Here is a 21,466-nt window from a genome sequence, read left to right as displayed (position 1 = left end):
TACTACATGACTAATTAGGCTGTGTACAGCATATTATTAGCTCTGTCTAACAATATGCTCTGTACAGCATTTTGAATGTTATTTTATTACACATATCACAATTTACAGATAACATGTCAGCAATTAACAGTATCAAATTAAAAATGAACACGGATAAATCTTCATTAATTCAATAATATATGGTGTGACAAGTTTTTTGTGGGAATTCGATTAAGCAGGACACAGAGAAAAAAATTATTCATAAAATAGCCAAGCAGAATACAAACCTTTCTCCATATACTATAATATATACGAACAAAATAATTAAATGCAAACACTTAAAGTTAAATATATTTCTTGCTACTTATTGTCAAACTGGGAAAAAATAATGGTACATAATATAGGAAGAGTAAAGTTATTAATGAATGGACTTTAGATGCATATTGAATAATTACCGAACTAGTATCTTCTAGGTTTGTATTTTTCCACTTAGGATTGTGTGTGTGTTGTGTGTGGGGGGGGGGGGGTGCTAATAGTCTAATTGTATAATGTAAATTTAATTCCCCGTACAAACATCACATTCCTAATAAGAGTTACATATGTTCGTAAATTTACAGCTGCATAACTTATACATTTTCTACAATGCAAAAAAAAAAAAAAAAAAAAAAAAAAAATCTTACCAATAAATTTCACTTTCCATATTCGATGGGGTAAGAGCAGACTTTCTTGTGTCATAATACTCATATTGGATACCATCTGTCCAAAAACTGATTTTGAGCCATCTGCTCCAGCCAAGCCACCTTTTGAGCGGGATTTCTTAACCTGAAAAGAGATTAAAAAATGAAATACTCAATAATAACAGATGAACACCTATTTATGAAATAAAAATAAAAAACAGTTTTAAAATTATTAGATGGAAGAAATACATTAAGTAGAATACAGAGCTGGCCGGCCTTAGGAGGAGCGAAACCCGTTTAGAAAAGAAAAGCAAGAGTGTTTTAATTTAGTTTAGTTATATTAACGTCCCGTTTCAAAGCAATAATAGGACTATTTTGGGACGGACTCGTAATTTTGAATCGCGGTCAGATGACGAGGACGACAACTGAGCTGTAAACCCTCTTCAAATTTTCACACCACACCAGTGAGAGGACGTTTGGCCCCAACGGATTTAACGTGCACCAGATTCGCTTTCACGACGGTACTTCAATGGAATCGAGTGTTTAACCTGAGACCTTCCGGTTCCGAAGCAGAGACCTGACCGCCAGGCCACTACAGCCCTCAGAAAGGAAGGGAGGGGAATAATTTTGGCTAACATTTTTCCTGTTACATTTTAAGGGGGGAGGGCGAATGGGAATATTTTACATTTAATTTTCTGAAACATTTGCAAAACATTACGTTATACTCTTATATATATATAAAGAAAACAACATGAAAGCAGTCCTTGCCTCCAAATTGGAAACAAAATTTTGTGTTAAAACTAGAATTTTGGTGAATAAGAACACACAACAACATTTCCTTCTAGGATTCGAAAAATTCGAAAACTCTCTGCGCTTTTGCGCATGCGTCAGGACGCATTTATTTCCTTATGAGAAGGGATGAGAGACGAAAGACGACAGGAGGATATGTTTGCATTTAGCATTATTTCAAACTCAGATTATCGCGTAATTAAGAGATGTGTTAACCGATTATCTTTCTACTTACCAACCCTTAAAGAAGTACAATCGTCGAAAAAGGTTGGTCTCGTGATCCTGATACGACTCATTTCATTTATTTAAGACGTTATTTTTTTAAATCATATTTTTTCATACCTTCGATAATTTCATTCTTTTCACGGATTTGGTTCAGGCACAGACAAACAATTATGATAATAAATCCATGAGCCAAATTTAATTTTTCTAATCCTTCTAGTTTTTGAATTATCTAAGACATACGCAAACAGATGGACTGACAGTGCTTCTGTAAACGGATTTCATTTAAAATTTGATCAATATCCCGCAATTTTATTTTTATGATTATAAATCAAATTTTATCCAATGCGCTTGTTCCACTTCATTTCAAAACGATTGCGGCTGTGGAAGATCTAACTGTCTAGGTCGGATTTATTGAGGTTGCAATATTTCTCGTTTGTATATTTTATATGTTACAAGATTAAAAAAAAAAAAAAAATGGAACTCAATTTTGCATCATCTATAAATGCACGCAGAAGATACTATTTAATCCAATTTAATAAATTGTGTAATTAATAAATTAGTAAATTGTGTGTTTAGTAAATTGGATTAGACCAGTAAATTGAGACGAGAGTGAACAGCATTTATGAGCAATGGTTCAACTGGAAGTAATCGGTTAAAGACTGGTCCTGAAAGAATGTACCATAAGCCGTCGATACATTTAGATATTAAACATAAAATCAATCAGCTGCTGTAAAAAAACTGCAATTTACACTAAAACTACTCGTGGTATAAAAGTTTTTACCGCAAATAAAAATTAATTAATTCCGAATCATTAACTCTGCTTATGAAGAGATTTTATTTAATTGCAATAAATTATTTAATGCTTCCTGTCTTGCGCTTTAACATTTTATACAGACCATTTTTAAATATTTGCAAACACAATTTCTAAAACTAAGAATTAAAAACAGAAATTAAGCCTAAAACCACAAGTATTCCTTATTGTAATTAAAATAATAATAATAACATTGGAAACAATGACATCCGTATTTCACGACAAATCTTGAGGCAAATTAATGGAAAAATAAAATGGACAGTTTAAAAAAAATTGAGATAAAAAATTCATGATCTTTATAGACTAATTTTTAAATAAAAAACAAACCTGCATTCGATTTAATTCCACAACAGGCCCATGCTGTCGGTCTCTTATCATAGTAGCCTGAAGTACTTTTCTAAATGCAGCTTCCTATGATCACAAATAAACATAACAATAATTTAGCCAAATGATAATAATTTTCATACATATATAAAAAGACATACTACAGGCAATAATGAGGAGATAAAACATTTACAATATATATATTGTTTTTAGTTTTTAAAATGGTGTGGGATGAGAACCCACGCCAAATAATTTTTCAATGTTGTGGCATAATAGTTATTTTCTTACTATAGAAGTAAGCAATAATGAATTAATTTTTTTAAAATATTTGCTGCCTTGTACATCCTGATTATTGATTGTTAACCAATTAATATGGAAAGTTTTTTAAATAATTTTTTTTTATTTAAGGCGATTGAAATCAGGAATTTAATTGGATTATTCTACTACAAATTACTGCAAATACATTTTAAAAAGTATTATATTACAAAATGAAAGCAGAGATGAGAATCACATTTTGAAGTTAATGTTAAAAAAAAAAAGAAATCTTTTAAAATGTAGAATTTAACATTGGTATAAACAGGAGATTGGATAGAAGATTTTGAATTTTTTGAAGGTTAGGATTGTTGATAGAAGAGTTTGAACATAAAATTAAAGATATTGTTATACATTGTGTATCAAATTAAATAAAAAAAACTATTAAAGATAAATTAAAAAATATCAAATAAAACTAACATCATTAAGAAGGTAATTTTAAAATTTAAAAAAATAATTAAAAATAAAAAATATTGTACAGAAATAAAACTGATATTATTAAAAAGATAACTTTTAAATTAAAAAAAAAATATTAAAAATAAAGAAAAAAATTATACAAAAATAAAACCAATATCATTAAAAAGACAGCTTTCAAAGTTTTAAGATAACAACCTTTTTTATGAGATAGTTTTGAAAGATAGAGAATATCAATTTCCATAGACAAGACATATCAAATACTCAGCTAATGATGGTTAAGCCAATTTTCGGAATCGGACTGAAGACTATTTCTATCATCTTGATTTCTTTTGCATCTGTTTTCCACAAACTGAATCGAGTTATTGGTGTCGAGTTTTTGGCCCTTTCCGGAAAATCATTAATAATATCTTACTTATTTATTAATAAGTTAAGTGAAGCATTGAATTAAGTGCAATTATAAGACACATTCTATAATGCAGTCTGAAATGTTCAAATGTCAGTATGTTACATTTGACTACTGTCTTTCGACAATAAGTAATATGACAGATTTCTGTGACATATGCATTAGCGTTTTATACATAATAAATCTAAATGAATAAAAATTTTGGAATAAAAAGGAGCAAATATATAAACAATTAATAGAATCTGCATGGTGTTATTCATGACATAATGAATGTCAATGAAATCAAAATCCTAATAAAAAAATAAACTTTGAAAACAAAGTTAAAAAAAATATTGCTTTGTAAGCTTATTTTTCTTTGTGACAACGAAATCACATAATGAGAAACAAACGATAAAAATCGGAACCGATAACTAAAAATGAAACACACATCCAACGAGTGATAGTATTGAAGTATCAAAATAATTTTCATACTTGGTTTGTCGGCTCATTGACTTGGCAAGGAGCCAAATCAGCGAGGAAGTAAATCTTCATCTTTTGGATCACAAAAGAAAATCTTTGAATTCATCAAAAAAATAATTAATTAAAGATTAGTTTTGAAAGATATTTTGATTGTTTTTGCTTTAAATTAGAGAGAAATGTTAAAATCTCACACAATTTGATAAAATAAGGAATAAGATTGTTAGATGCAGGAATTTCAATTTTTTTTTCAGAGGTGTATTTTTTTTATTTATTTAGAACGGAAACTGCTTTTTCACTTAGATAGTACACTCATTTTATTCTACAATTATTAGAAATGATATTATGAGTAAATGCATGCAAAAATAACAAAAATTAAATGCAACTTCTATACATTAAATTTTAAAATCAGAGATTCAACGTGCAATGAGTCGCATACTACAACTAAATTGCATGATTTTAAGTGCAATAGATTTGACTGGACACAGCAGACATTCTCACACACGCACACACTTCCTTTAATAAGTATAAATAGTAAAATAAACTATTTACCTTCCCAGAGGAAACCAGAAGCCCTCTAAGATTATCATTCCCTAAATCGAACATAGATATTGAAGAACAAAACAATTCTGAAAAATGGTACAGTAAACAGTATCGATTTCTCAGCACCGGTATTGAAATGTCCCTTAAATAATCATATTCTAGAGGAATTAATGTGGGCAGTCGACCTGTATGGCTCGTTTTGCATGTTGACCAGGCCACAGTATGAGCGGATCCACATGCGACTTTGTTTATCTTTTTACCTGAAAAATAAAATAAATTATATATATTTAGAGATATGAATATAAAGAGTACCAACTCATTAAATATAAGTGTGTGATATATAGCACTATAAACATAAAAGTTATTTTTGTTTCATTTCTATTATATTTAATTTCCAGTATTTCCATTATTTCTGTATCAAGCCAAAATTTACAAACTCATTTTTGTGTAAAAAGACTAGTATAATTTTCCCTATTAACAGAAATCTGCATTTGTAATCAACAAATCAAATTTTCAATGGATGAATCCGTGGTATAACAATGGTGAGTCGCACATAATTTGTTTCTCACTCTCTCCTATCACCACGAATTTAACAAAGATAAATGACGCTCGGGATATAGTGGTATGTTTTCGCTCCATCACCGCATTTAACTTTAATAAACTAGTGAGAGTGGTCTCAACAAAACTTTCTCGCATACTCTCTAATAAAGGTGTTATCCCAGAGAAAGCCTTGCATGGCGTTGGCGGACAATAGTTATGAAATATTAACTTTTGATATGATTTTAGCATTTTTACTCAATCCATAGTGTCAACCTTAGCGAGTTTTTTGACGTTTAATCCCTGGCGTGTGTTTAATGGTATCCGAAAATCGAATTTGTGTTTTAGACCCATTTTTCCCAACCGAATTAAATAAACTTTTGACAAAATTACACACATCAATCACATACCAAATTTAATAGAATTAGACTGTAGTGAATAGCTTATAAGCCAGTTAAAAGCTACGCTACCCGAGCGATTACTTTTGTATCATGGTCATGTCACTGGACTGCATCGCAAATTCACCACAAGACCATTCCGACTTTCAGTTATCGCATTTACATGTTGACGATATGTTGTTGGATTTGGCTCAATTCTCTGACAGATGTCAACACTATAGATGTTAATTCTGTGTATCGAATTTTATCTATCCAGCTCTGTTCGTTTCGTAGTTATTGTGTTAAATTATATTCGAACAGCCGGACAGATACTGTTTTTAAACGAATTTTGCTAAAAATTTGATAGAAATCCATAAATTTGATATAAGGGTCATATACCAAATTTCATTCGTCTAGACTAAAGCGTTTTTGAGTTATTTTTGTCACAGACAGTCAGATGAACATTTTCCAAAAACGTATTTTTTGAACACAGGTAGAACTAAAATGTGGAGATTCGTCAAAATCCCGATTTAGAATTTTTTGACGACTTTTATACTTTCTCTATGCTACGCATACGAGAAAACAAAAATTGTCATAATTTCACTGTATTTTGATTCTATGACGCTGCCAAAGATTTTTGCTTGGGGCATGTATATTCAATCCCCTCAATCCCAGTCGTTACAGCACTGGAAAATAAATTCTGAAAAAGAAAAAACACTTCTACCAATTTTTTAAATATAAAGTTTTATATAAAGATATCATCCAACCCTCCCTCCCACATAAAAACGTGAAATCTTGTGAAAAATCATAAAAGACAAAAATGCTTTTTATACATTTATATGCATACTAAAGTACAAATGGACAGACTTTCAACTCTTAGAAGAATTTGTTTCAAATTTGATATGGGTATATATTTTAGATGCAAACTTGTTAGCGAAATTTTATCTATATAGCTCCTTACATTTTGCAAGGACTGTTACAGATACAGTTAAGTTATCGATCCTTTTTGTGCTTTGTTATTCCATCACGGCGTCACATAAATTCAATTCCAATGTCAAAATTAAACAACCGATTTTGTTTAGAATAAATTTTGTAATTAAAATTTTGCTTACTTTAAAAATACCCCCCCCCCCCAAACATTTCTTTTAAGTTAGGTATAAGCATGAATTTCGTTTCCGACTTGAAATAATTATTGTTCCTTCCTTTTTTATTTTCTCAAATATTAAACATACAAAGAGAAATTTTATTCTTTCTCTCTCTCTCTCTCTCTCTCTATATATATATATATATATATATATATATATAATCACATATTTATATCGTTATTATATTAAGAATTTGTAATGTTGCTTCCCAGCGCAATAGTTCCATCGTACGAAAAACAATTTTACGGACAGCTCTATTGGATATTGAACAGATGACGGAACAATGACCGCGGGTTGGTGGCAAAATATAAGATTCTAGAATCTCCAAGAATTTTAATGGTAAGACCAAAAGGAGAGATTTGTGATAATTCCTCTAGATGTTTCTGTGCCCTATCTCAGAAGCTATAAAACGCTGGGAGACCAAACTCGAAACAATCAGCTCAGTTGCATTGAGCGAAGTGAAAAGGATGATTTAGTTTATTGGAAATCAATCGATTAGTGACCTGAGGATTGAACCGTGTGCTGAGTCTTGAATGCAAGTACTGAAGAATTATCGAGTTCAGTCACATACTGAGTAGCCAGTCATATAGTTGAGTCAGTAATGAGTTGTTAATTGAGTAGACAATAGAAAATAGCAGATGTTTGGAGGAAAGGGATTATCGGTGTGGAGTCTCTCTTTCTGCGGAGTTCTGACTAGCCATTTATATTATTGTGGTTGTTTACTGATTAGCTCTAACGTGCTATCATTTATTGTAACTACTGTTCTCGTGTATACTCGGCTGTGTTTTGTCGTATGTGTGTGTCATCTCGAATAAACATCAATATTCGTAATTGAGTCTATTTGACTTTTTCACTAAATACCCACTGAACTGAATTCCTTTTTGTCGTCGATTTTACGGATTTTTGAAAGGAATTTTCTGTAGCAATATTTTTATTTTCCTGTATAGAAAATATATATAAAAAAAGTACTATTATCGTCAAAAAATTCGAAGTTGACGAATTTTTTTGAAAATGATGAATTTGATTCATTTTTCGAATTTTTACATTTCAGACCTTCATAAATCCGAAAAACACATTTTTAGAATTATGTCTGTGGATATAACTAAAAAAAGATTTGAACTAGGCAGATGAAAATTTCAAAAAACTTAAAACTAATTCGCAGATTTCTATAAAATTTTGAAAGAAACCCATTCAGAGGAAGCCTGCCTTTCCGACCGTTCAAATCTATGCCAAAATAACTCCATTAAGAAGAGAGCAAGACAGATGAAGTTTGAAACACAAGGTATAGTATTTATAAGGTCGATCCGTATCAAATGTAGGACCAAATCTGCCAAGGGTTGACCGTCTGTTTGTCTGTACTTTCACAAGCATGTAAATGCTATAATTAAAATATATAGAATATAATATATGATTTTGTAACTGCAATTGTAGTTCTGAGTCAAATTTTAGCTTTAATCGATGGGGAAATAAGCGTTTAAAACATGCATTTGGTTTTCAGGTACCTGTGTATCAACCGCATCCAAGCGATTAATCGTGAAAAAGTTACCAAACATCGCAACTAATAGTTTCATACGTAACTATTGTTCGCCAGTGGTACACATTTAATAATGAAATGATGAATAAAAATGCTCTCATCATTTATTAGAGAGCACGTGAGAAAGTCTGAGGGAGAATGCACCTGCTGGCTTAAAAAAACTTTTATAAAGTTAAAAAATGATGTTCGAATTACAGGAGATTCCATTGTAATAAAAAAATATCGGACCTCACTACTGGCATAAGTTCCAATATGAATGACCTTCAGCAAATAGTAAATTACACTCACATCCATTATTATATTAACAATTATTTAAATTGCTATTGTGTGGCCGAAGATTCCAAAAATGTATTTTGAAACAGTCACATTGTATAATAAAAAAAATGACTTTTATTAGAATAATGTAGGTTTAATGAATACTTACACAGAACAGGCAAAAAAGGATGAAAAATGGAAATGGAACATGAAGTAAATACTAATGGACCTAGAAAATTCAGTAATGCCAAGATTAGGCTGAAACTTATCTTCCGCTCTTATATAAAATTTGCAATTGTGCACTTATTGCATTTTTCATTTCCAATTTTCAACCATTATACTATTTTGAAATAATTAATAGATGAATTAGTTTAACAGATGAACTGAACTATAGAATATTTTTTCACTTATCATCTAATAAATACTTCCTCTAGAGTTTGAAATTATGACTTTATATTATGATTTATTTCACATTAAAATTTTGTTATAAATCAATATATTAGTGCTAAAAACGATAGTAGCTGTAATATTTCTGTAACTGTATAGATAGTAGCTGTAATATTTCTGTAACTGTATAGATATTAGCTGTAATATTGCTGTAACTAGTTCAACATTGCACAATCCTGACTTTCAGTATAGATAACATTTTGCCTGCCTAAATTAATTTTGAATCATTTAATTGCCAGTCAGTAATAAAAATAGGATTTTTGACTTAGTGATGGTAAATACCAATAAAGAAATTTTTAGTTAATTTCTGTTAGAAAAATTAGCATTTTCTTTTAATATAAACATTTGCAATTACTTTTTTCTCGCATTGTTTATAAACATTTACAAATTATGAAATGTCACTTTTCTCCCATTCAACCTGCCCTGGTGTTACGAACCTTGAGTTCAAGCACTCCATCCACCTTCTCACAAATCTGCTGGTTTACAAAGAGTTACTCAACTGTGATTTAACAATAAAATCCCAACTTAAAAAAACACCATGAAATTGTTAGTTGAAAATAAATGAAATATTATAGTAGGCTTAGAGATAGGGATATTATTTTCATGTTTAATTAAAAAAATAATATAGCATTTTAAAATTGATTTAAATTTATCAATTATAATCCTTCTTAATATATAATTTACATATATTTAAAAAAAGTTTCTGTAACAGAGAAACATTTACACTTTAGTCCTTTCTACTATTTCTGACAAAGAAAGAAGTATCATATTCACAAAAATGCCTTATTACTTTCCCAAACTAAGCAAAAAAAAAAAAAAGTATGTTATTAAATGGCCAATGAATCTATTCTTTTCATGTGAAATAAATTAACATTTATATTTATACATTAAAAAAAATTAAAATGCCACATTGTCGATTAAATATAAATCAGGGGAGGGCATACAATAAAACCTTCAGTAAAAATGGGACTTATATCCAAAGTCTTGCTGAAACAAACTCCAAAATTACCAACATAGTATAAGTGCTGTTTACAAGAAACAAGATGAAAAAATATTATTACCCTGGAGAGCAGAAACTAATCTCGGTCTCTGAATAGCATTTGTGGAGCCATCACCAAGTTGACCTTCATCATTATCACCCCATGTGTAAACTTCACCTATAAAAAAACAAATACAAAAAATTCAGAAGGTTGATTTGAAAATATGAATTATATAAATTATATTTTATTAACATGTATAAACATTATATTAATATATATACCTATTTATATATATTGGAAATGTCAGTTATTAAAAAGGTACAAAATGCAAGAGCTAGTACACACACAAAATTATGCAGATAGATTTTAATTAAAATATTTTCATCATTAGCAAAGGAATTTCTATCCAATAGATTACAGTAAATAAATAAATAAAAACATAACAAAATGTATAAAATTGTAGATGAATAAACCCAGTCAATCAATATATATATACATCGGCGGTTCGTCAGCTCAGAAATCAGAAAAGCTGCAAAAATTATTGAGCAAGATTAAGCCTAAGATATTCTCATTTTTTACTTTCTCGTATATGTAGTATAGAGAAAGTACAGCAATCGTCAAAAAATTCGAAGTCGAGATTTTGAAGAATCTCCACATTTTAGACATCCCTGAGTTCGCAAAACACGTTTCTGAAAAATGTCCGTAGGCTTGAGTGGGGCAAAGACAACTAAAAAAATGCTTTGACCTAGACGGATGAAATTTGGTATAATACGGTCTTTAAATAAAATTTATTGACTTCTATGAAATTGTGAGCAAAATCCGCTCAGAGGAAGCCAGCCTGTCCGTTTGTTTGAATAAAATTCAACACAATGTGGTGAATAGCATATAAGCCAGTTAACAACTACGCTACACGAGCGTATGCTTTTGTATCATGGTTATGTTACTGGATTGCGAACCACAAGGTCCCAGCTTCTATCCTCGCTCATCCCAATCGGTTAAATTGGTGGCCTCGGACGATGAACCTTCAACCTTCGTACAGTTGTTGTGGCGCCATCTACCCGCAACCAAAGTCGCCAGACTCACTTCGCGCAGCAGCATTAGCAACCACTCACCCCCACACACGCTTGCCGCTACTCAAATGGGTACAAGCGCATTAGAATCAACAGGTCAATACATCACCACTCAACAGCCATATCGTTCGTCTCACCTCCGACTCTCTGGAGGGAGAGTCTGTGGTAAATAGCATATAAGCCAGTTAATAACTACGCTACACGAGCATATGCTTTTGTATCATGGTTATGTTACTAGATTGCTAACCACAAGGTACCAGGTTCTTTCTATCCTCGCGTATACCAATCCGTCAAAACAATAACTACGTAACGAAGAGAGCTAGATAGATAAAATTCGATACACAGAATTAACATCTATATTCGAGACACTTATCAAATTTGAGCCAAATCAAACTACAGGTTGACTGAATGTCTGTCGGTCCGTACTTTCAGAAATATGTAAACGCTATAATTCAAAAATGGACTAATTTAAATATATAAAATTTGGTAAGTGATTTTGTGACTACAAGTGCAATTTTGAGTCAAATGTTTATTTTAATCGTTTGGGGAAAAACTCGTCTAAAATTCTATTTTTGGATACTAATAGCCGCATGCCAGGAATTAATCGCCAAATAACTCGCCAAGGTTGATACGATTCAGTAAAAATGCTAAATTTACATTAAAAGTTAATGCTGAGAGTATTTTATGTCCATGCCATACATTCTTTGGGATATTATCTCTATTGAAACAAATTCCAAATTATTTATCATGAACTATAGAAACAGTAATTACAAATTATCATTTAAAATTTATAGGAAACAGTACATGAAATAAACAAAGATTCAAATATAGCATTTACCTGCATCAGTACAGACAACACAGTGCAAGGAGCCTACAGCTATTGATATAACTTTCTTATTATGCAATGATGTGACCTTCTTTGGTCGACGAACATGGTCATCCGTGCCATGACCTAATCGGTGATAATCTCCTTTGCCCCTGTTAATATAAAGCAAGCAAATGCATGAACTTCTGGAAAATCATGAAAAAAATGTAATCTACTTCCCCAAATTTTAACTTGATGGTTGGGTTGACGGGGCGCCTAGCCCCGGCAGGGGCTTATCCCCGGTAAGGAGAGACTTCACAGTGCTTTGCTGTCTATACTTTGCCGTGGCCGTCTTCGACGAAGTTTGGAGATGACGAGTGTCAGGACTCATTGTGATTGTCTGATATTAGGGTGAGGGTGGGGGGGGGGGGGACGCTGCCATTGGGCTTAGTAAGTTTTTACTGCTTGTGAGCCAGAATTGAGTTTGAAAAAATAAAAGTTAAGAAGAAAAACTAAAGGGCTGAGATAAATTAAAGTAGTATATTACGGGGTCTTTTAGAGTTTGTAGATGGTTTATATTTAGGAATTTTAGCTATTGCTTCATTTTCATTCTTATCCATGTTTTTAAAGAAGTTAGTGGCTAGATTTTTAATGAATTTTTTAAGAGGGGGATAGTCTAGGCAAAAGTACATATTTGTATTGGGCATGTAGTATTTCCTATTGCAGAAATTTCTAATTAAGTTATTTTGCTGGCGTTCAATAAGTCTAAGATTAGTCTTGGCAGCATATCCCCACACAGGGCAGGCATAAGTTAATACTGGACGCAAGTAGGCAGAGTAAATAAGCATTTTATTTTGTCTACTCATTTTGGAGTTTCGAGAAATTAAGGGATAAAATTTACGAGTTAGGTCTCGAAACTTTTCAGCTGTCCCAAATTTTAACTTGTCGTCGGAGAGCATTTTTATAACCAGACTTAAGATTAATATCTGTTCGCTGAAGTTCAATTTTTTTAGGAGATTCTTTTGCCAAATGTAATTTGACAACTTCATATTGCAACCCTTCATGCCGTTTCTAACCATATCTTGTAGTCATCTAAAATTGCAAATTTTTTGGAAGGTTGGCAAGATTTTGTCGTGGATGACGAGAAAGCGGATATTAATCCTGAAATCATGCCAATTTTATATTCGATTATAAATTTTGAGTACCGGAAGTTGGAATTTCAAACTACATTTGGTCACGAGAAATATATGCACGATATGACCATAAGAAACAAGTTTACATTTAACAAACAATAAGGTGAATCCGTATTATTCCTAGAATTCAGAAGCTTAGCAATAGCGAATATTAAAATTGCCAGAGAACATAAATTTACACAAAAATACATTGGAAAAATTTTTATTTAAAAAAAAGTTAAATAGAATTATTAAACAATATATTTCTATAATCTTAATTTCTTTAATGACTATCAAAATTTGTTAATTCATTTTTTTTAATGGTCAAAACGATTTTTTTTTTTCAAAACAGAAAGTAATACAATTAAAGTTTATTTTCTCTTAATATAAAAAAATATTCCTAACTCGTCTGTTAATGCAACAAATTCATCAATAGTTGGTTTTTTTTTTTAAAAAAAATCTGGGGGCACGGCAGTGCCCCCGCCAAGTCGAGCAAAAACAAGCGGCACGGCCGTACTATCCTTTTCTCGAAGCAGTTCAGACCATTTTCAACCTACTATAACTTCGTTGTGGATAAAACTAGAAGCCTGAATTTTCAGTAACCAAGCAGGCATTATATAAACACGGTATATTTCAAATTTCATTAAATTTGAACCAGTAGCTTAAGAATTATAACTAGTCAAAGTTTGTAAATTTTGTCACTGACTGACTGACTGACAGATCATCAAAACTCTAAGGCACTTCTAGAAGACATAGAAGCTTCAAATTTAGAATTCAATTAGTGTTTAGTGTATAAATCAAGGAAAAACTAAAATATCCATGTAATAATGGACGGATCGATAAATTTTTCGAAGTTTCGAGCATTATCCATTTTGTCGGCAAATTCGTCGCCAAGTCGCCAAATGGTCGCCAAATTTGTCACCAAGCTCTCGTATCACTGGCTCGGCATCCGGCAGCATCCAATACAGATTACTGTAAAACGGTCTTTCATATGATGACACTATTCTCGCTGGGAAAAATTAATTAAATCTCAAATTACAGGTTTCTAACAATATCTAATTTGAAATAATTCAATTTGAAGCTGTGGAAGCTGCAAACGCAATGGGTGACTTTCAGAGAATCAATCTGGTAGAAGAAGAGCAAACTGATCTTCAAAGTATGATCGCAAAACAATGCCGATCAAAAAAGAGTCTTCGATATGATCACAAATAAAATGGACACAACCGATAATAACGCTGACGTTTTACGCTGTTTTGTGAGTGGAACTGGTGGCACTGGAAAGAGCTTTTTAATAAAAACTCTGAAAATTTGGGTTAAGACTTATTTAAACAAAAAAAAAAAAAAATGGCAGTTAGTGCTCCAACAGGAATAGCTGACTATACATAGAATAGATTGACTATACATAGACTATTGCAACTGCCTGTAGAACACAAGCAAATACCGAAGTACAAACAACTTTCTGATGAAGTGCTCCTTATGAAATCAGATTTGAAAGAAGTAGTGTTGTTTATAATAGACGAAGTGTCGATGGTATCCAATGTTTAACATATATTTACTTACGCTTATCTGAAATATTCGACACAAGAGACGATCAGAATGGGTAGTTTGGAAAAAAACATCTTGTAGTTTTCGGAGATCTCCTACAGCGTCCGCCGGTAAGAGAAAAGTCACCTTTTGAAAAACTCTCAACTGCTGAAACTAACAAGTTATTAGGTTCCCTCAGTGTACCGAATCTGTGGACTGAACTGTTCATATACGATGAACTTACAATTAACATGCGACAGCTCAATGATTTTGACTCTGTTGAAATGCTAAATAGAATAAGATTAGGTGTGACTACACAAAGAGACCGCGACTTACTCTCGACTAGATTAATAACTCTCAAATCCAATTCAAATGAAAACAGATTAATTGAAATAATTGAACACCTCTCGAAACTTCCTGATGATATCGTTTGCTTATTATCTACAAAAAACATGTGTCAACAATTAAATACTGCAATGCTTAAATCTCTTCCACATCCCGAAATAAAACTTACAGCTGTAGATAGCATAGATTGCCCCAGATACCTCACAAAAAGAGCTCGTGAATGCATAAAAAAATATGAAGACAATGCTTCTATGACTGCAGGCCTGGAAGAGAACATAATTATAAAAATAGGAGCAACAGTCATGTTAAGGCGAAATATTGACGTGAGTCTTGGTTTAGTTAATGATTCTATCGGTATAGTGCAAAGAGTAAAGGTTGATCAGGAAAATACAAAAAATAATTAAGAAAATATACATTGCATTTAATAAAGAACATGTTTACGAGCTTAGTCCGGTCAAAACTAAATTTGAAATTATTAATAGAGCTTATGTTCATCGCGAACCGTTTCCCATATGTATAGCCTATGCTATAGCTATACACAAAAGTCACGGTCTGAGTCTAAATAATGCACTGATGAATATTGGTTCTACAGCGTTCACATCCGGTCAAGCTTACGTGGCACTTCCGAGAGTTACAAGTCTGGACGGCTTACATCTAATAAATGTCGACTTTGCAGTATTAAAGCGCAAGAATCCTCAATTTGTGAATACAACAGACTAAGAAGCATTTACCGTCCAGACTTGTCAAAAATTGTAACATCAAAGCTTACGAGAAAAACCCATAGAGACAAAGACTGGGCTTTGAGAAAAACTGTGGCTGAATCTCAAGAAGTAGTACCGGAAAAGAAAAAGGGGAAGACTACATACAAAAATAAGAAAAGGACTATCTACAAAAAGAAATGAGATGCCATCAAAAACATAACTTGTAAAAGAAACCAAGTCTCGCAACTCAGTTCTTCTATCGTAAAAAGTTGTGAGATCCATGTAATACCAAGTCGGTCTATTTATTCAGTCCCTACTTAAGGGTCTTTCTGTCTTAAGTTATTACGTAATTAGCTAACCTAACAACATCTTATGGTGACCATATCAATATTAAAAATCTTTTATGGTTTAAATAAATAGATTGACTTGGCAATCGCACTAAACAATCTAATTTAATATAATATGTTAATGTAATCTAATTTAATGTAAAGATACATTGTGTTTTCATGCGATGGCCAAGTCAATCTATTGATTTAAACCATAAAAGATTTTTAATATTGATATGGTCACCATAAGATGTTGTTAGGTTAGCTAATTACGTAATAACTTAAGACAGAAAGACCCTTAAGTAGGGACTGAATAAATAGACCGACTTGGTATTACATGGATCTCACAACTTTTTACGATAGAAGAACTGAGTTGCGAGACTTGGTTTTTTTTACAAGTTATGTTTTTGATGGCATATATCTTTCTTGAATTATTTTTAGGTGAAGCAAAATTTGGATAAGTTAATTTTTGTTTCTGCCGTTAATAAAAAAGCCGTCAAGACAGACACATTTAAAAAAAAAGTTTGGGCGATTTAATTTATGGATTCGTTTTCTGTTTCTTTGTCATAATATTTAACAGTTTTATATAAAATATTCTTAGTACAACTAAACCTTTATTGTTACTTGAACTAGCCACATGAGCAGTAAATACACAAATTTCGAATTAAAGCGAAGTAGTAACAATCCCAGATAGAATGCAGAAAAAAATAAACATGCATCTAATTGGACGAAAATACAGGTAAAAGTTTAAAAAAATTCAGAAATGTGCTTTTCTTATTGCATATCATCCCTTTGTGGAATACAATTGTTCAAAAATGTTAATCTCGGCATCCTGAATACAACAGCGACAACACACGTACAGAAAATATCTTATCTTGAAGCATTTGATGTTATAGACGTAAAATTTAAACGTAATAATTAAAAAAATGAAATGTGTCAATATAGAATAAACCAATATCACCGAAGAGCTAATTTTTTGAATTTTCGTCATGGAAACAATGAATAAATAATGTCCCGAAAAGTTACACTGGACTAGTTTCCAATTTAAAAAAAATCTAACTAAAATTTTGAAAACCCTTTTTGTTTTAGAACACGCACTATGGAAGAAGTAGATAAAGTAGCAAATTTGGTAGCTGAAGGACAACGGTCTGTTTATAAGAATTTTTGTACTATTTTAAATAATTCTTGTTATAATGTACGCGTTATATGCCAATTTATAAACATTAATATGTTTAAACAAAATTATTACAGATATAAAAGTCAAGAAGATTCGTACATTATCAGATGAAAAGTTCGGGCTAAAAACGTTGAGGGTTCAATTCGTCATATTTTTCAAGACATTAAAAAAAAAAAATGTTCCAATCATAATTTCCCCCCAAGTTGTCCGATTCTTGAAACTGTAAGTCTTGCCATTCTTACTGTTTTCATGCAGAAATCACAAAACTGCGAGCCTCGACCTAACAGATGCTACAGACATATCAAATCGGAAAAAAAAGGGCTTGCAACATATTTTTCCTGGATTTTCTCTTCAAATTATTATACTTCAGCTCAGTTACATTAACGTCCCGTTTTGAAGTAACACTAGCACTATTTTGAGACGGATCTCGCAATTTTGAACTGCAGTTAGATGCCGAGGACGACACCCGAGCTGGCATTTCCTCTCTGAAATTCAGCATCACTCCAGCGGGTGGACCTTTGCCCACGACGGATTTAACAGACCCGCTTAACACGATGATTCTTCGGTGGAATCGGGTCTCGAAGCTGCAACCTTCCGGTTCTGGAGCCGAGATCTTACCACAGGGAAGAAAACATATTTTCCCTGAACCCTTCAAATTTTTATACTTCAAATGACATTTATTGCAAAACCATGTTAAGATTTAAAAAAAAAATATTTACCAAGTGAAAACACTTCCAGAATTTGTCAAAGCAACAGAGAATTGAGATCCACATTCTACTTTTATGACTCCCATGCCAGTGAGGGCATCAATTCTTACAGGGATCTTGCATCCATCACTGCCTCCTCGACCCAATTTTCCATAGTCGCCATCACCCCATGACCATACGATGTTACCGCTAGTGATACATAACGTCTGGGCATCGCCAGATCCGCAAGCAACATCGATGACTTTATAATTGGCTAGAAGTTCGACCTAAAATTAAAAATACAGAGGAGATATTAATTTACATGCTTAAAAAATAAATAACGGAGAAAAAAAAATGAAAGTTTATATTTTAAAATAAATTTGAATGCATTTATTTAAATGATTAGAAAACAGCAGAAGTGGTCTTCCAAAACTTTCTCGCATACTCTCTAATAAACTTGTCATGAAAGATAACACCTTGTATGACATTAGATTACAATAGTTAGAAAATATTAACCTTCAGAGCGAATTTTTACTGAATCTATCATGCCATCCTTAGCGAGTTATTTGGCGGTTAATCTCTAGCATGCGGTTAATAGTATTCGAAAATCAAATTTCTGCTTTAGACACTGTAACATTCCCTGTTTCCCAGTACTGATAAGACATTGTGTTGTACTGATTCATTGTGTCGTCGCTGTTACTTACTAAACTCCTCCAGATAGCCAGATGGTGAATCTTTTCACCTGGGTGGTCTCGCATCTGTTCATTAGCGACAACAATGAAAGACTACATATGGAATTTCTCGTCCCAGAGGTATTGATAGTACCGTCAAAGAGAAAGGGATGTCCAAACATCTGGATACTAGATGTTTCTCTTTGTGAAAGAATCTTCCCACGACCCACTGGCACAGCTGAGAGAGCATATGGCCGACCGAGGGCATATGCAATTGGCCGAAGGAGAGCTCAAATGACCAATGTAAATTAAGAGGCGGAGATTGTCGCCGAAATAAAGCGTGGAGATTTTTTTTTTTTTTTAGAAGAGAGAAGAAACGAATTGCAGGAACTGTTGGACTACGCCCACGAGTTTGGAGTCTGAGAAACTACCCCTGGAATGGTCGTGTTGATGAGATGAAGAACTGAGTTTCAAGAAAAACCTTCGATTTTGACTGCATGATTAAATAACTATTTATTTAACCAAGATTAGAACAAGGTGTTCTTTGTGTATATAAGCTGAAAAATAAAGAATTGTCCGGAAATTCTGCTTCTTTATTTGATCAGTCAAGATCAGGACATTACAACATGTTTTTCTCAATAGATTAAAACAAAGATTTGACACAAAACTGCATTGATAGTCCCAAATTCCCATACCTAATTTCATAATTTTAAATCACTGTATTTTTGTATTATCGCGTTAACATGTTTCTTAAATTACATGAACCGACAGACAGTTCAACTCGTTATTGGTTTTGTTTCAAACTTTGATATGTTCTTCTTCTACATTATACGTAGATATTTATTTTTATCATTTCAACGCCAAAATATATGTTTATATTCAACTAAAAAAGTGTTATAAAATATATTGTTCAATAAAATAAATATCTGAAGGGTTAAAAGGGAAATCAGACTTCTGAACAAGTTTTACTTAAAATTTGATAGAAATCTGCAAATTTGATGCAAAGATTATGTACCAAATTTCAATCGTCTCACATTCATTACATTACAACTTTTAACATTCAAAGGTTGAATACTTACTTTTTTCGGTTTTAACTGATCTTCACTGTCGCCATGGCCTAATCGTCCATATCGGCCTTTGCCCCACGTAAACAATTCTCCAGTTGATGTAATGCATGCACTATGAGCTCCGCCACATGCGATATCAATGACTTCTTTGTCACTGATATTCTCTATCTTCTGGGGACGATCACAGGAGCTTCTGGTGCCATGTCCTAACTTCCCATCATCTCCTTCGCCCCAAGAATAAACTTCTCCGTGTATAGTAAGTGCCAAACAATGCTTCCCACCAGAATTCACAGCAACTTTCTTGATAGCAATGTCTTGGATACTTTCTAGCAGTGTGGGAGTGGAGACTGAATCTGCTCCACCAATGCCCAGTCGACCACCAGATCCATAGCCAGTTGCATACACCTAAAATTCAAAATTGAAAAGAATTTCAACATTAGATTTCATAAATATCAACTTAAGCGTTTCTATTTTTCGTATTAAAAGGTGAAATTATTTACTAAAATTCTTTTTTTGAGCTCTCAAACTGACAAAACCAACCTTTCCCATTCTTCATGTTCTGCTCTAAATGACACGACTTTTATTTATATGTGCACTTTTTAAAATTTACCCCACAAAATGTTCTTCAGATTATAAAGTTAAGATGACTTATTAAAAATAGCCTATTTATTTTTAAAGTGCACTGACGAGAAATAAAATTTATCACATTCAAACAATTAGTTACTTGGGGGATTATTGTTATTATGAATAGATCTCAATTTTTAAATTATGATTTAAATTATATAAATACAAAATTGAGAAATTACATAATTTCAAAAGACTCAAGCAAAGTAATCAAGTAATTTAAAGGATAAATAGATAATTTTGGATTACAAAGAGCCAAATAAAAAAATTTAACATCATTACTGTTGCACAATAAAGTGACAGTTATTGCAATCCTATAACATGAACACTTGCTGATTTGTCACAAAACATGCAATTAAACGAAACTATAATTTTGTGTCATAAACACATGTTAAAGTATAATGACGGCAGATATACATTGAACTATCTTGGATGAACAAATAACTAAAATTACTGACAAATGGTATAGACCATACACATCTCTACTTCAATAAACTTGCTGGTCACAAAATGGTAACAGACTTGATGGCCCTGGATAAAAGACGAGAATTATGTCCCTTCTTTATTGTTCCTTCCAACCATAACCATTTTCTTGACATTAAAGCAGTTTTTCGCACTTAAATTAACTGACATTTTTTTCAACAAATGTCTTGCTGCTACAGGCTATTACATTATTTTAAAAATCCTTTTTAATTCAGCTAGGTCCAATACAAATGATATCTGAAACTATTTGAAATCACACAGAGTGTAATATTTTTATAATAAAATTTTATGAATAAAATATTCTGTATACATAATTTCATAATTGACTCTAATAGAACATGTACCTCAGTATCACCTTTTACAGTCTGGTAACTTCCAGCTTTGATCAGAAGCCTTTAATCTAAAATGGTCTGCAAATTGATGTAATCTGGTAGCAGGGCTGACATAATCCGATAAGTCAATGACACATTTGCAGATATTTTTAATTTAATTAGAAATAAACTTTATTTCTAATTGGATAAATAATTTATCAGCTCCAAAAGTAAAAATATAAATAAAGATAACGAAGTATGATTTTTCAATTTTTAAAAAAATATAATAAAAT

At 32.0% G+C, this 21,466-nt stretch overlaps 1 protein-coding gene across 1 annotated transcript in view; it reads right to left on the bottom strand.

Moving 5' to 3' along the window:
* Positions 1-21,466, bottom strand: part of LOC129957695 (E3 ubiquitin-protein ligase HERC2-like) — a 169,474-nt gene that overhangs the window by 13,154 nt on the left and 134,854 nt on the right. The window contains exons 69-75 of the mRNA XM_056070153.1: positions 19,768-20,160; positions 18,051-18,304; positions 12,120-12,259; positions 10,293-10,388; positions 4,946-5,196; positions 2,809-2,892; positions 660-801 (exon numbers count right to left, since the gene is read on the bottom strand). Coding sequence (XP_055926128.1) covers positions 660-801; positions 2,809-2,892; positions 4,946-5,196; positions 10,293-10,388; positions 12,120-12,259; positions 18,051-18,304; positions 19,768-20,160 — 1,360 coding nt within the window. The remainder of the gene's footprint in view (positions 1-659; positions 802-2,808; positions 2,893-4,945; positions 5,197-10,292; positions 10,389-12,119; positions 12,260-18,050; positions 18,305-19,767; positions 20,161-21,466) is intronic.

The sequence above is a fragment of the Argiope bruennichi genome, chromosome 11 (assembly GCF_947563725.1).
Source record: "Argiope bruennichi chromosome 11, qqArgBrue1.1, whole genome shotgun sequence".
Classification (NCBI taxonomy): Eukaryota; Metazoa; Arthropoda; class Arachnida; order Araneae; family Araneidae; genus Argiope; species Argiope bruennichi.
Note: the sequence above shows the minus strand (reverse complement) of the source record. Positions and strands in the feature narration are given on the sequence as shown.